General features: G+C 32.5%; 2 protein-coding genes across 3 annotated transcripts in view; one reads left to right on the top strand and one right to left on the bottom strand.

Annotated features, from left to right (window-relative positions):
• The first annotated feature begins 29 nt into the window (after nucleotides 1-29).
• On the top strand, nucleotides 30-922 carry LOC140448347 (large ribosomal subunit protein mL62-like). The gene is made up of 3 exons (XM_072541434.1): nucleotides 30-290; nucleotides 350-535; nucleotides 640-922. Exons 1-3 carry the CDS (start codon nucleotides 129-131, stop codon nucleotides 898-900), a joined length of 609 nt encoding a protein of 202 aa, XP_072397535.1. The 5' UTR covers nucleotides 30-128; the 3' UTR covers nucleotides 901-922.
• Nucleotides 923-3,105: 2,183 nt separating this feature from the next.
• LOC140447379 (putative RNA-binding protein Luc7-like 2) overlaps nucleotides 3,106-13,206 on the bottom strand; it is a 59,164-nt gene continuing 49,063 nt past the window's right edge. For both annotated transcript variants that reach the window (XM_072539990.1, XM_072539991.1), the window contains exons 5-7: nucleotides 7,922-8,134; nucleotides 7,271-7,488; nucleotides 3,106-4,054 (exon numbers count right to left, since the gene is read on the bottom strand). In XM_072539990.1, coding sequence (XP_072396091.1) covers nucleotides 3,964-4,054; nucleotides 7,271-7,488; nucleotides 7,922-8,134 — 522 coding nt within the window. In that variant the 3' untranslated portion in view covers nucleotides 3,106-3,963. The remainder of the gene's footprint in view (nucleotides 4,055-7,270; nucleotides 7,489-7,921; nucleotides 8,135-13,206) is intronic.

Below are 13,206 nucleotides of genomic sequence, written 5' to 3'. Positions count from 1 at the left end.
CATGGTTGACATTTGCAGCTATACTTTGGTTGCCTTCTCGTTAACAATGTCCAAATTCATTCTCAATCACAATACATAACCTAAGTTTATAGAATTAAATGAACTGAATTAATTCATTAATAAAAAAAATGAATATTTTTAAAAGGGCCACTGTCGAACTTATACAACATGTCAAGATTTACAATTTATTTCAGTCGACTCAAGTGTACAGACCAGTAACTTCCTACAAAAGTGCGATCTCACTAGAATATTTATATCCAAATAGTACCTTAAAAATAACAACCCCTCAGGTGAGTACATATACTAATGATTGATATCATCAGATATTTTATTCGACAGTGTGTTTTAGCCTCCAAGCAATACAAATGAATTTATTGGATATATCCCCATGGAAGAATTGGATATTAGTTACAGTAGAAGTAGTGGTCCTGGGGGACAGAATGTAAACAAAGTAAATACCAAGGTGGACGTACGATTTCATTTGCAATCCGCTAAATGGTTGAATGAGAAAATTAAAGAAAAAATGGCTGAAAAAGTGAAGTATTTAAATTATGTTGTGTGAAATACAAAATTGCATAGTATTTTTTGTTTTAAAATTACCAGAGTTATTATTATGTATTCATTTCACTTTTCTTTTAGTTTAGTACCCAATTAACCAAAGAAGGATACCTAATATTCAGATCAGATGTTACAAGATCACAACAGTTAAATTTAGCTGATTGTTTGGAAAAAATTAGGAAGGCTGTTAGAGGGGTATTGATGGTTCCACCAGAGCCTAGTGTAGAAAGTCAAGAGAGGGCTAGACGAAGACTAGAAAGGGCTGCCAAAGAAAGGCTGATGATTAAGAGAGAAAAATCACAAGTGAAACATTATAGAAATGATTCTAATATTGTAGTTTAGTAAATAAATTATTTTACAGAGATGGTCACAAATGTATAGTTATTTGTCAATTAAAGCATTTTTACATGCAGCCACAAATTGGATGTTAGGCATTTAATTCGTCTGTAGCAGTTAATTGGGGAATAATTATTAAATAAGGTACAGTGTGACAATAGCATCTTGGCTCCACCAAAAATGTTTTCAATTATCACAAATATCTTTCAAAGTTCTGTCCAGTTCCAAATATTTATTCATAGGTCCATCCTCAGTAGACATTGTTGATATTAATAAATACATATATTGTTGAATCATTATTATTTGGAGATGCAATACCAAATACAGCTATGTCAATCTATCAATACTTTATTTTGTTAATTTATTGATTTAATCATAGTATGTAGCCATCTACTAGTTATATTGCGATTTAAAATGACAGAAAAACTGTTTTTTCAGTCAAACTATATTTTACACAAACCTCTTGATAATATCCAAATACATCATTTAATAATTTATCTTGAATGTTTAAATTTCTTCTCTTATCTCTGTCTGTTAAGGGTAAAATAGTCATTATTAGGATTATATTATACAAGAGGCTATTAGACACTACATTTCAACCAAACAATGTCTTTTCTTTAATACAAAATCAAGAGAGATCCCAATATCAAAACAGATATCAATACAATCGAATCTGTGCTAGAATTATGAAGGAAATATCTCTCCTAGAGGTTTACCAATGGATGGATATTACCTTTGAAATAGATTACAGAGAAAGTGGTGAATTTTGGGAAGGAACATCTTAATAACACAAAGTCAGATCCAACATTATCATCTGATGATAAAAAAATAGCTTTAAAAAATTCGCTTCAAAAATCTTTCAAACTACGCTAAATCAAAATTTTTACCCTGTATTTGAGCTCCATATAGAACAATTCCTAAAAATATGTACTCTGCAAATCCGTTTGACCATGATATCAAAGAATATATACGCATATGCATCTATATTATTTGATGATACCATGGACTTTTAAGTTAATTTAAGCAAATTGAAATTCTGGCAACATTGTAAATATGAACTGTAAGTTGTCTAAATTTGGCGCAACTTTGTGAATAAAAAGGGGTTATTATCATAGACGTATATATTAACATATACGTCTATGGTGTTTATGTAGATCTTCTAATTTTTGTTTTTTTTTTCTGACTCTACTATATTGTTAAGATAGGAATAAAATTAAGTTTCACACTGTTTACCAAATGTTTCAATATTTACTTAGATCATATAGCAGTTTTTTCTTGAAACATGATTATTTCAGGAATACTTTGCTCATTTTTGCAAAATTGTGTGTTTATAATCCGATTTTTACATAGTCTAATTAAAATATTACAACTAATTCATCCTTTCAGATATGTATTGACACTCTTTGATGTGATTTTGGTAATTTTCGTGTATTAGTAAGGCTACACCTTCTTTGACTACTCCACTACAGATTAGTAGATATATCATCTAATTTTTATTGTCTTTTTCCTTTCTTTTTTGTTTCCTATAGAGCGCATATGTCTATTTGTTTCTCTATCAGCACTTTGGTTATTTCTTGGTCCCTTGAGTTGAGCGATCCGATATTCCACTTTTATAAAAATAGCAGAAAAATAAATAAATACATACAGCATTTTTACTTCTTGGCGCAAAATTGGAACCCAAAAAAATAAATACGACTTTATTACTAGTTCGCGCGAAATTTGTTTAAAATTAGGTTCAAATCAACTCAACTTCAGAGCATTGTTGTCACTTTTATAAAAATCGCAGAAAAATAAATAAATATGGCATTTTCCCTAATTCGTGCGAAATTTTTCGTTTAAAAGTGGGTCTAAAACAATTCAGCTTTAGTGCATTGTTGTCACTTTTACACTAAACTCACAGAAATATAAATCACGTTTTCACTACTTGCGAAATTTTTCGTTTAAAAGTAGGTCCAAATTAATTTAGCTTCAGCGGGTTGTTGCTACTTTGAAAAAAAATCGCAGAAAAATAATAAATACATTTTCACTACTGAGCGCGAAATGTAAGCACATTGTCGATTTTACAAATATCGCAGAAAAATAAATAAATATCACGTTTTCACTACTTCGTGTGAAATTTTTCGTTTAAAAGTAGGTCCAAATCAATTCTTTTTCATCGCATTGTTGCCGCTTTTACAAAAATTGCAGAAATAAATAAATACCACATTTCCCTTAATATTTATTTGAAAGCATTATGATTATAACATCAATAAACTTATCTAAAATAATATCTACAACTTTATTTTTATACCAAACTACACGAAAAATTAAATAAAGAACTTAGTGACTTTTCAGTTTACATTTCTGTAGGAAGTTACATAACATGGGGAATTCTATCATAATGTTACCAATATGATACAATTACATAAACAATTATAGACCTTTTTGGTATATAGTACTGCAGTAAATTGCGTAAAAAGGAAGAGATAATATTTGTTTAAAATGAAGGTTCATCTATTTATTTTTTTTGCAGTCCTGTTGCTTGTTGCTAGAAACCACACAATAACGATCTAGTCATTTTACTTTCGAGAAAGAAACAACGAATAATTAAAATATTATTCAGATATAACAGTAAAACATCTACACACAATGGTTTAATATTGAATCTGCTTTAGTGAAACTTCCATTCACGCCAAGATGTCTATGAGCTAAGTGGATAGTGCTAATGGTGAATACATCAACTAGGTAATAAAAAAAAGGAGTATAAAAGACTAAACGAGTGGAATAATCTGCTCAATAATGTATTCTCGAAATGTAATATTTGAAGTCTGCATAAACTTTCTGTTAAGATCAACAATATCACATTAAGACATAAGTTACTAATTTGGTGAAACATTTTGAATGTCAAGAAATCCAAGACTGATGTGTTGATGCGGATCACTCTAGTACACCACAAAATATGAAAATATCGAGCACAGCAACTCATCGAGGCTATCATTAAAGTAATACTCTGAACATAAAACCGGTGTGTAGACATTTTTCGGCATCTTTCTCAAAAACGCTTAATACGAACCATAAATTACTGTACTATTAATCTCTATCCCTATCCCTTTTTTTGTCGCTTGAACTCGAATGGCGCGAGTGGGATCTGCGACTGCGATCGCGGTCACGGCTTCTAGACCTGAAAAATAAAAAGAGAATGTTAGAAATTGCCTAAATAACGAAGTTATAGAAAAGTTTATGTCGTTAATGTCAGTTGTGACGGTATGCATTTACCATTACTTTGTTTTTACTGAAATAACTTTCAACAGTTTTACATGTAACATTTACTTTCCATCTAGTTGCTCAGCTATTATATGAATATTTAAAGAAATATTGAATGAATATTCAAGAAAAAGGTAAAGCAGGACCTTCAATTAAGTTTTCTAAACGACGGATCACGTACAAGATTTAACATCTGCACTGGAGAATCCTCCGTGATAGATTTAAGCTTGCGTGATCCAGGTCTAGCTCCACGTCTCTCTTTGAATGTTCTCTATGGTAGTGACCATCCTCCTATTACCATTAAGAATCTTTCAGGTCAGCCTTGCCCAAATGGAATATAAATTCTGCTTTGGAGAATTTCATACTGAATGATAATATAAATGATTCTTTAGGTGCTTTTAATAGTGTCATCTTGCAGAGTGCGGAGTTTTTCATTGGCAAAACAAAGCCCATTGAAAATCATATCCCTTTCCTTGGTAGAAAAGGAGTGTAACGAAGCAGTACGTGCCAGCAGAACAGCTTTTAATAGATTTAAGAAGCATGAAACGCTCGAAAATAAATTTAACTACAAAAAATGAAAGCTAGAGCTCAATGTTTAATAAATCAAACTAGAAAAATACACTAGAAGCCGAAAGGTCTAACCTCTCCAAAATTACAACATTCCATTAAACGCTCCTCTCACGTTACAAGAACTAAACAAATCACTTAATATTCTAAAGGAAATAAGTCCTAGGCCTGACAATATCCTAATTATTTTCTTAAAACACCTACCCACGTCTCCTAAAAATTACATGCTTCAATTATTTAACTTCATCTATCAACGACACCAGTACCTATCTGTTTGGTCAAAATCTATCATTCTCCCATTTCTCAAAAGCCAAAAATTTCCCCGATTCCTATAGACCAGCGGTCGTGGAACCGGGTTAAATTACCCCAAATGGGTTAAAAATGAAATTTTTGGGGGTAAAAATGAAACTTTTTGAGTAAAACATATATTTTTAATTTGCTATTTTATAAACCTGTTAGTATTTTTTTCAACTTAACAATTTAGCGAGATATGCAGGCCACGCCATCTCACTCCCCACCACTAGAGTGTTCTCGAGTTATATCTTTGCGCAGTAAAGCACAGCCGGTTAGACGGCCACGCCATCTCACTCCCCACCACTAGAGTGTTCTCGAGTTATATCTTTGCGCAGTAAAGCACAGCCGGTTAGACGGCAACATTTTGGTAGACGGTTATTCAGATAGTTAAAATGCGGAAAGTACTCATTAGAAGCGAGTAATACCGGACCGCATTATCGTTTAGTCAAGTAACTGGCTTGATATAAAAAATAACTGAATAACTGGTAACTTATTTATTGGATAACTATTAGCTACTGTTATTTGTCAGTAACCAGGTGCCCCGGCTACCTGCTCAGTCCGTGCCATGCCATCAAGATACAAATACATTGACGAGTCAGAGAGCGTGTTTTTACTAGTTAGTTGCTAACAAGAGTACCATTTTATCATTAATCATCGATATATCGATCAAGGTAAGCCGCAATTTGAAAATTTAATTCAAGTATTTTACAAATATTATTTTAAGATGGCAGCAAATAGAAAAAGAACATACCAAGAGAATTCCTTAATTACCGTTTTATACAAATAGAAGACAATGGTACAATGAAACCAGTGTGTTGTATGTATGAAGTTACTGACTTCAGAATATTTCAAAAAAAGTTAATTGAAGAAATATTTAGATAATTTGCATTAACACCTCTCTTCCAAACTCCGAGAATACTTTGCAAATATAGAAATATCTGTTAAAAGACAAAGATTGAATAGCAACTTGTTTGGTACATTTGATCAGCGTTCAGCATCAAAGGCTAGCTTTGAAGTAGCCTGGCTGATTGCTCGAAATAAGAAACCATACACTATTGGCGAAGATTTGATTAAACCAGCTGCTGTAAAAATGGCAGAGATTATGTGTGGTCAAAAAGAAGCGAAGAAACTGAATTCAGTGTCCTTTTCTGCGAGAATTGTGAAAGAACAAATTTCTATATTAGCAGAAAATGTGAAGAAACAGGTTATTTTCGCATTAAAACAGGCTAAATATTTTGCTATTCAGCTTGATGAGATAACTGATTTTAGTAGCAATTCACAGCTAATGGCGGCTATTTCGTGAATTATGTCAGGACGATGAAGCTGAATATACGGACCTACTTTATTATACAGAAGTGAGGTGGCTCTCTCGCGGAAATGTACTAAATCGAGTATGGACTCTCAAAACTGGAAGTCGAAATTTTTATGATTAATCAAAAAAATGTTCTCGCAGATAAGTTTAAAAACTCTTCCTGGGTTGCATATCTCGCATATTTAGGTTTGGCAGAAGCAATTCTTAAACTTCGAAGTATTCAATTTGAGAGTAAACCAAATCTGTCGTCTTTTTGGATGTCAAAAGCTGCAAAGGCTTTCAAAATTGCACATGAAGAGTCGGTTAAAACTTGTTGCCATTTGGAACAGCAAAAAAGAACTTCTCAAATAAATAATCCCAATTTCAAGTTTTTCAAGACATCGCTATCCTTCAAATCATGTGTGAAATTCTCGTGTGGAATGTGGTTTCATAATCAACTTACTTGAAAAGAACACATTAGGCAATTAATATTGATTTGTAATACGAAACTTAACCTAATGAAAACATTGTCAAATAGATACTGGGGCTCTGATCGCTCTACAGATCTATAGAACTAATTAGATCAAAAATTGATTATGGATCGATCAATTGCTTATGCCTCTGCTTCCCCAATATTGTTAAAACAGCTAGGTTTTATATACAACACAGCACTTAGACTCTCTCTTGGAACATTCACCTGTGGAAAGTTTACATTGTGAAAGTGGGAAGCCTTCATTACATCACCGCCGAATTTCCGTAACACTATCACACGCAACGTCAATAGCTTCAAATGTAAACAAACCTCTAGTTAATAACACGTTCAGTAATAAATATATAAATCTCTTTACCCATAGTACCAAATATAGCCTTACTATGAGCGAGTAGGGCGTTGCCTGAGATGTCTCGACATCGAATTATAACATATATTTATTTTTTCTTCTTTCGGTTTACAATTTAATAAAAATCCAAGATAAAACTTACCTTGACCTATATCGACTGCTTCTGCTTTTATCCTTATCTTTACGCTCTCTGTCTTTGCGATCCTTCGACCTAGATCGATGTCTTTTAGATCTTCTGTCCAATTCTCTACCACCGACGTAATGTTCTCTGTATCGTCTATCGTAGCGATCGTCTCTCTCCTCGCGATCTCGGTCCCTACCAGATTTTTTCTTTTCTTCCTTACGTTTTTCCGAATTTTTCTAAACAAAAAAATACTTGTCTAAAATACTATGCTACTAAAACAAGTAAGTAATATTCTTTTGAATATAAATGTAATCGTTTGATGATGAAACAGTGTGTCCCTAAACCTAATAGGATCGAAGTAAGATATAAAATTGGTTTAAAAATGAAGGATTAAAGTAAATGAAAGTCGACTCATCTGATAAACTGGTACTTCAAATTTAGAAATGTAAAAAAGTTTCAAAATTACGTTTCAGTGATAACAAATATCTTTTGGCAGGTTCCCAAATGTCAAATCTGTCAAAAATTACTATCATTAAGACATACGTATACAATAATATTTATATCTTGAATTACTTGAGATAAAAGGAACATTTTGTAATAAGTATTCCCCAAAAAATGAGTGCTTCTGAACAATGTGTAACATATAATAAGTATTTTTAAAGAACTTACCTCTAATTCTGCGAGTTTTTCTCTGATTTTGATGAATCCTAGATGAAGCTTACCGCCGAAATGATCCGCTAACCGTCGGTCATTATCGTGGATACCCAAGTAGGCTGAACACACTTCACATACTCGCAATTTTTGTTGTTGGTAGCTGCTGGCCGGCATCGAGTTGCGGTACTCCTGTTCGGCGTCTAGCTTCTTTTGCCTCAATTCATCCACCTTAATAAAATAAGATAAGAATTAGACATTTCAAGAAGTATATATAAACCTGATCGATTTTCAAAAGTTTTATCTGATGTCTTATCTTATGGGAACCATTGTGACGTGAGTTTTTTAGAATAGTGACGAAAACCGCAGCAAGAGGGAAGTCAATTAACCAAGATGTTATCTCCACTTTTTAATAATCAAAATTGAAGTTAACGCATAACAGAAATATCCGAAATAGCGATCAGCGCATACTTGACAAATGACAAAGACAGTATTTACGACACGTTGCCAAATTACTTATATTTTATGGTTTTATGAGATGTTTTGATACAAAAAACTCCAAAAACGATATTAAGATAAATTTATTACGAGTGCAATAACGTTCTTCTTCTTCTTGTAGTTCCTTCTCCTATCGGAGGTTGGCTATTATCACAGCTATCCGTACCTTATTGGCGACTGCTCTGAAAAGATCTACTGAGCTGCAACTATACCACTCTCCTAGGATTCTTAGCCAGGGAATTCTTCGTCCTCCTATGGATCTTTTACCCTTGCTTTTACCTTGCATTATGAGCCTTAATATCTCATATTTCGCACATATATCTGGTAATGTGGCCTAAATATTCCAGTTTCCTTGTTTTGATGTACTTTATAACCTCGCAATCCTTTTGTAGCCTTCTTAACACTTCTATATTTGTAACTCGTTGGGTCCATGGTATTTTCAAAATCCTTCTATAGCACCACCTCTCAAATGATTCCAACTTCTTTATATTATCCCCTTTTAGTGTCCAGCTTTCCAGATATTTGTAGTTATTTCTACTTGTTTTCCCTCGATATCTAGCCTTCCTACTGTATGTTGCTTAGAAATAATCGTGCACTTGGTTTTCTTAACGTTCATTTGTAGTCCATATTTTATACTGACTTGATGTAATATATTTACTAAGCGTTGCAGTGCTTCTAAACTGTCTGCCAAAACAGCGGTGTCGTCTGGGAATCTTATGTTGTTCAAGATTTTTCCGTTTATTGATATACCCTGTTGTTCCTCTGATATTGCTTCCTTAAAATAGCTTCGCTGTACAGATTGAATAACAATAGGGACAGCACGGAACCTTGTCTAACACCTCTATTGATTTCTATAGTTTCTGTATCGACATTTTCGATTCTAACCTTTGCTTTTTGATTCCAGTACAGATTGACAATAACCCTTATATCTCGACTATCCACATTCTTTCCTTTTAACAGTTTTACGAGTTTCTGATGTACTCTATCAAAAGATTTTTGATAATCTATAAGGCAGACATAGAGATCCTGGTTCATATCAAGTCGTCTTTGCGCGAGAACGTTAAAAGCGTACAGAGCCTCTCTCGTTTCTAGTCCTCCTCTGAATGCAAACAATAACGTTACCGGAGTTGAATTTTTTTTACATGGATGTTAACGCTGAAAACAGCGTGGTGCTGAGTCTAATCTCTTCGATTTGGGATGCAATCAACAGTTTCAGCTATTTGTGGCATTTTTGCTTGAAAACTTCAATGTGTGGACAGTTTGTATGTTTCTGTTGGATAATGTAAATATAGATCATTGGAGCGCTGTTACCTTGGTTAGTCATTTCCAGTCCTCCATATTACATGTTTTTATTAAAATGTTTATTTACAATCTACCCATTATATTCTAGGTATTCAATAAAGTTGAAGATATTGGCTTGGGGTGGTGACGGTTCACCTTGATTCATCTAACCAGATGTTCTGGTCACTTCCTCTTCAGTTTTCTAATTCTTGCTGGAGCATTGACAAGGGCGTTGATAAGTTCACTGTTGTGGTTTTCTATTTCTGTGTTCAGGTGCATGTTTGTGTATAGTATCTTTTATGAATGATATTCTCAGTTCTTCATGGATAGTTTAACTGGATATACAGGGTGTCCCAGACTAAATTACCAACGCTATATCTCTTAAACGAATAGAGATTTTCGAATGGGACAAAAAGTGATCTATTCTACTTATAATACACTTTAATATGGCGTAGAAAAAATCATCCCTTAAATATTCATCCCTTAGTTACAACCCCTAACTTAAATTTTTTTAATAGTACCCTGTATATTTTTTTATAGTTTTAGATGTGGTCTTCTATCGTCTATTCAACAGATTTATTAAAAATAAAATCGATTTGTAAATAATCAAGAAATCAATTTTTTTTTTAATTTTGTTAATTAAGTGTCCCAGACTAATTTATCCAGGCTATATTTATTAACAAAATAGAGATTTTTTAAAGGGACAAAAACTGGTCTATTCCATTTGTTATACACTTTAATATGGCGAAGAAAACATCATCCCCTAAATATTAATCTCTTAGTTACAACCCCTAACTTAAATTTTTTAATGGCACCCTGTACATTTTTTATAGTTTTGGATGTGGTCTTCTATCGTCTATTCAATCGATTTTTTAAAAATAAAATGGGTTTGTAAAGTATCAAGAAAATATCAGTTTATTTATTTTTGTTAAATTAATCAAGATAGCCTTAAAAAAAAGAATAGAAAAGAAATATTATGCTTTATTATCATTGAAAATTTTACTATTTTAACTACGTAGTATAACTTCTTACGTGCGTACGAAGTACACAGTCTTTTTATTTAAACGTTATTTTTAATTTTTCAAAATTCTAACTAATATTATTTGCATTAAATGTTCGAATTGTAACCCACCTGCTGCAACACACATTTCGAATCGTTCCAGAAGATTTCTGGTACATGTGGCTCGAATCATTTCTGGAGTAATTTGGCGACATGCTTGTCTTATTTTTTCTTTTAATTCCTCTAAATTTTGCGGTTTTGATTGACAAACAATATCTTTTATCGCTCCCCAAAAGAAAGAGTCAAGAGGTGACAAATCACATGAACGTGCGGCCCACATAATTTCTGGAGAGTTGTTTGCTATCCAGTGGTTATCAAAACGGTTTTGTAGGTGGTCGCTAACGATTCTCGCATTATGTGGAAGAGCTCCGTCTTGTTGCCACCACATTTCTTGACGCTCATGAAGAGGAATATCTTCTAGCAAATCGGGTAGAATGTTTTCTAAAAAGTCTAAATATCGAACACCTGTTAGAGTGCCGTTAAAAAAGTAAGGACCTATAACACGGCCATTAAATAAACCGCACCACATATTTATCTTGTTTCTATCTTCCAATGTGGGTTCACGGGAGACCAATAATTGGAATTGTGATGGTTGACAACACCCATTATTGTGAAATCTAGCCTCATCACTTCACAATATTTTTGATAAAAAAAGTGGATCATCACTGATTTTTAACATAATTTTTGCAATAAATTCAGGACGTCTTTGGTCATCACCAGGCTATAATCCTTGAACTAGGTGCACTTTAAAAGGATGGTACTTAAAATATTTGAGAATTCTATGCACAGAACTTTTTGGAATGCCACATTCACTGGCGAGAGTTCTAACAGACACCTTGGGATTAAAATTAACATATGCTAGTACATTAATAAGGTTTTGGTTACATCTTACTGTGCGTTCAATTGTACCTCTTTTATTATTAGGAAAATGTCCCTGTCTAAGTGAGCGTTCCAAATTCTTAAAGGTTTTTTCGCTTGGAATGTTTCGATTTGGAAACCTTTCTTGATATAATTGTCGGGAAATTCTCCTATTTTTTAGGCATTCTCCATAAATCAAAATGATATCAACGTACTCGTCAGGCGAAAATAATAAATAAGGCTTATTGAAATGTTAAAGATACACAATTACAACAAATATAATTATTACTGGTCTAATACCAAATGTCAAAAATAATAGTTGTTGATTTGACAGATCAAATCATGGCAACCTGAATTAAGGGTAATATCCAAGACGTAAAATAACCGCAAAAGTTTTTCAAATATTGTATTTTGTTAATTTTTGCACACTTAATTTTGCACACTGGAAGATAACGTATGCTCCTACAAAGACCAAATTTTGAAAAATTAAAAATAATGTTTAAATAAAAACACTGTGTACTTCGTACGCACGTAAGAAGTTATACTACGTAGTTAAAATAGTAAAATTTTCAATGATAATAAAGCATAATATTTCTTTTCTATTCTTTTTTTTAAGGCTATCTTGATTAATTTAACAAAAATAAATAAACTGATATTTTCTTGATACTTTACAAACCCATTTTATTTTTAAAAAATCGATTGAATAGACGATAGAAGACCACATCCAAAACTATAAAAAATGTACAGGGTGCCATTAAAAAATTTAAGTTAGGGTTTGTAACTAAGAGATTAATATTTAGGGGATGATGTTTTCTTCGCCATATTAAAGTGTATAACAAATGGAATAGACCAGTTTTTGTCCCTTTAAAAAATCTCTATTTTGTTAATAAATATAGCCTGGATAAATTAGTCTGGGACACTTAATTAACAAAATTAAAAAAAAAAATTGATTTCTTGATTATTTACAAATCGATTTTATTTTTAATAAATCTGTTGAATAGACGATAGAAGACCACATCTAAAACTATAAAAAAATATACAGGGTACCATTAAAAAAATTAAAGTTAGGGGTTGTAACTAAGGGATGAATATTTAAGGGATGATTTTTTCTACGCCATATTAAAGTGTATTATAAGTAGAATAGATCACTTTTTGTCCCATTCGAAAATCTTTATTCGTTTAAGAGATATAGCGTTGGTAATTTAGTCTGGGACACCCTGTATATCAAGCAGCATGTACCCTTATCCTTAGCGTTTTTGACTTACATATTTGTAAGATTTTTGTGTTTGTAGGTTTTGCACATCTTCACACTTCTATACCGCAGGTCCAGATGGGTTCAAGTATAATTATGTATATTATTAGCTTGGAATCTAGTGTTAATTTTGATTTTTTGCCAATAAGCCAGTTCATTGGTTGGGTTTTGATATTTGGTTATTGATTTTTTGAATGTATATGTGTTTTTTACATCAATTTTTGGTCAAGATGATGGACCAAATATTTAACTTCATTCTTCACGGGATGGGTTTATTGTTAACTTGATGACAGGTATGTCTGGTCGAGAAAGTTATCTGTACATATTTCGAAGTGTTGGCTATATTATTATAAT

This window comes from Diabrotica undecimpunctata, chromosome 8, assembly GCF_040954645.1.
Source record: "Diabrotica undecimpunctata isolate CICGRU chromosome 8, icDiaUnde3, whole genome shotgun sequence".
Taxonomy (NCBI): Eukaryota; Metazoa; Arthropoda; class Insecta; order Coleoptera; family Chrysomelidae; genus Diabrotica; species Diabrotica undecimpunctata.
This window is presented reverse-complemented; position numbering and strand designations above follow the sequence as displayed.

What these genes read in the sequence shown, in the direction of transcription:
- LOC140448347 (XM_072541434.1), top strand. Translation starts at nt 129, where the DNA reads ATGAATATTTTTAAAAGGGCCACTGTCGAACTTATACAACATGTCAAG. An exon ending in TAAAAATAACAACCCCTCAG is followed by an intron (nt 291 to 349) that starts GTGAGTACATAT and finishes AGTGTGTTTTAG; the next exon opens with CCTCCAAGCAATACAAATGA. An exon ending in AAGAAAAAATGGCTGAAAAA is followed by an intron (nt 536 to 639) that starts GTGAAGTATTTA and finishes CTTTTCTTTTAG; the next exon opens with TTTAGTACCCAATTAACCAA.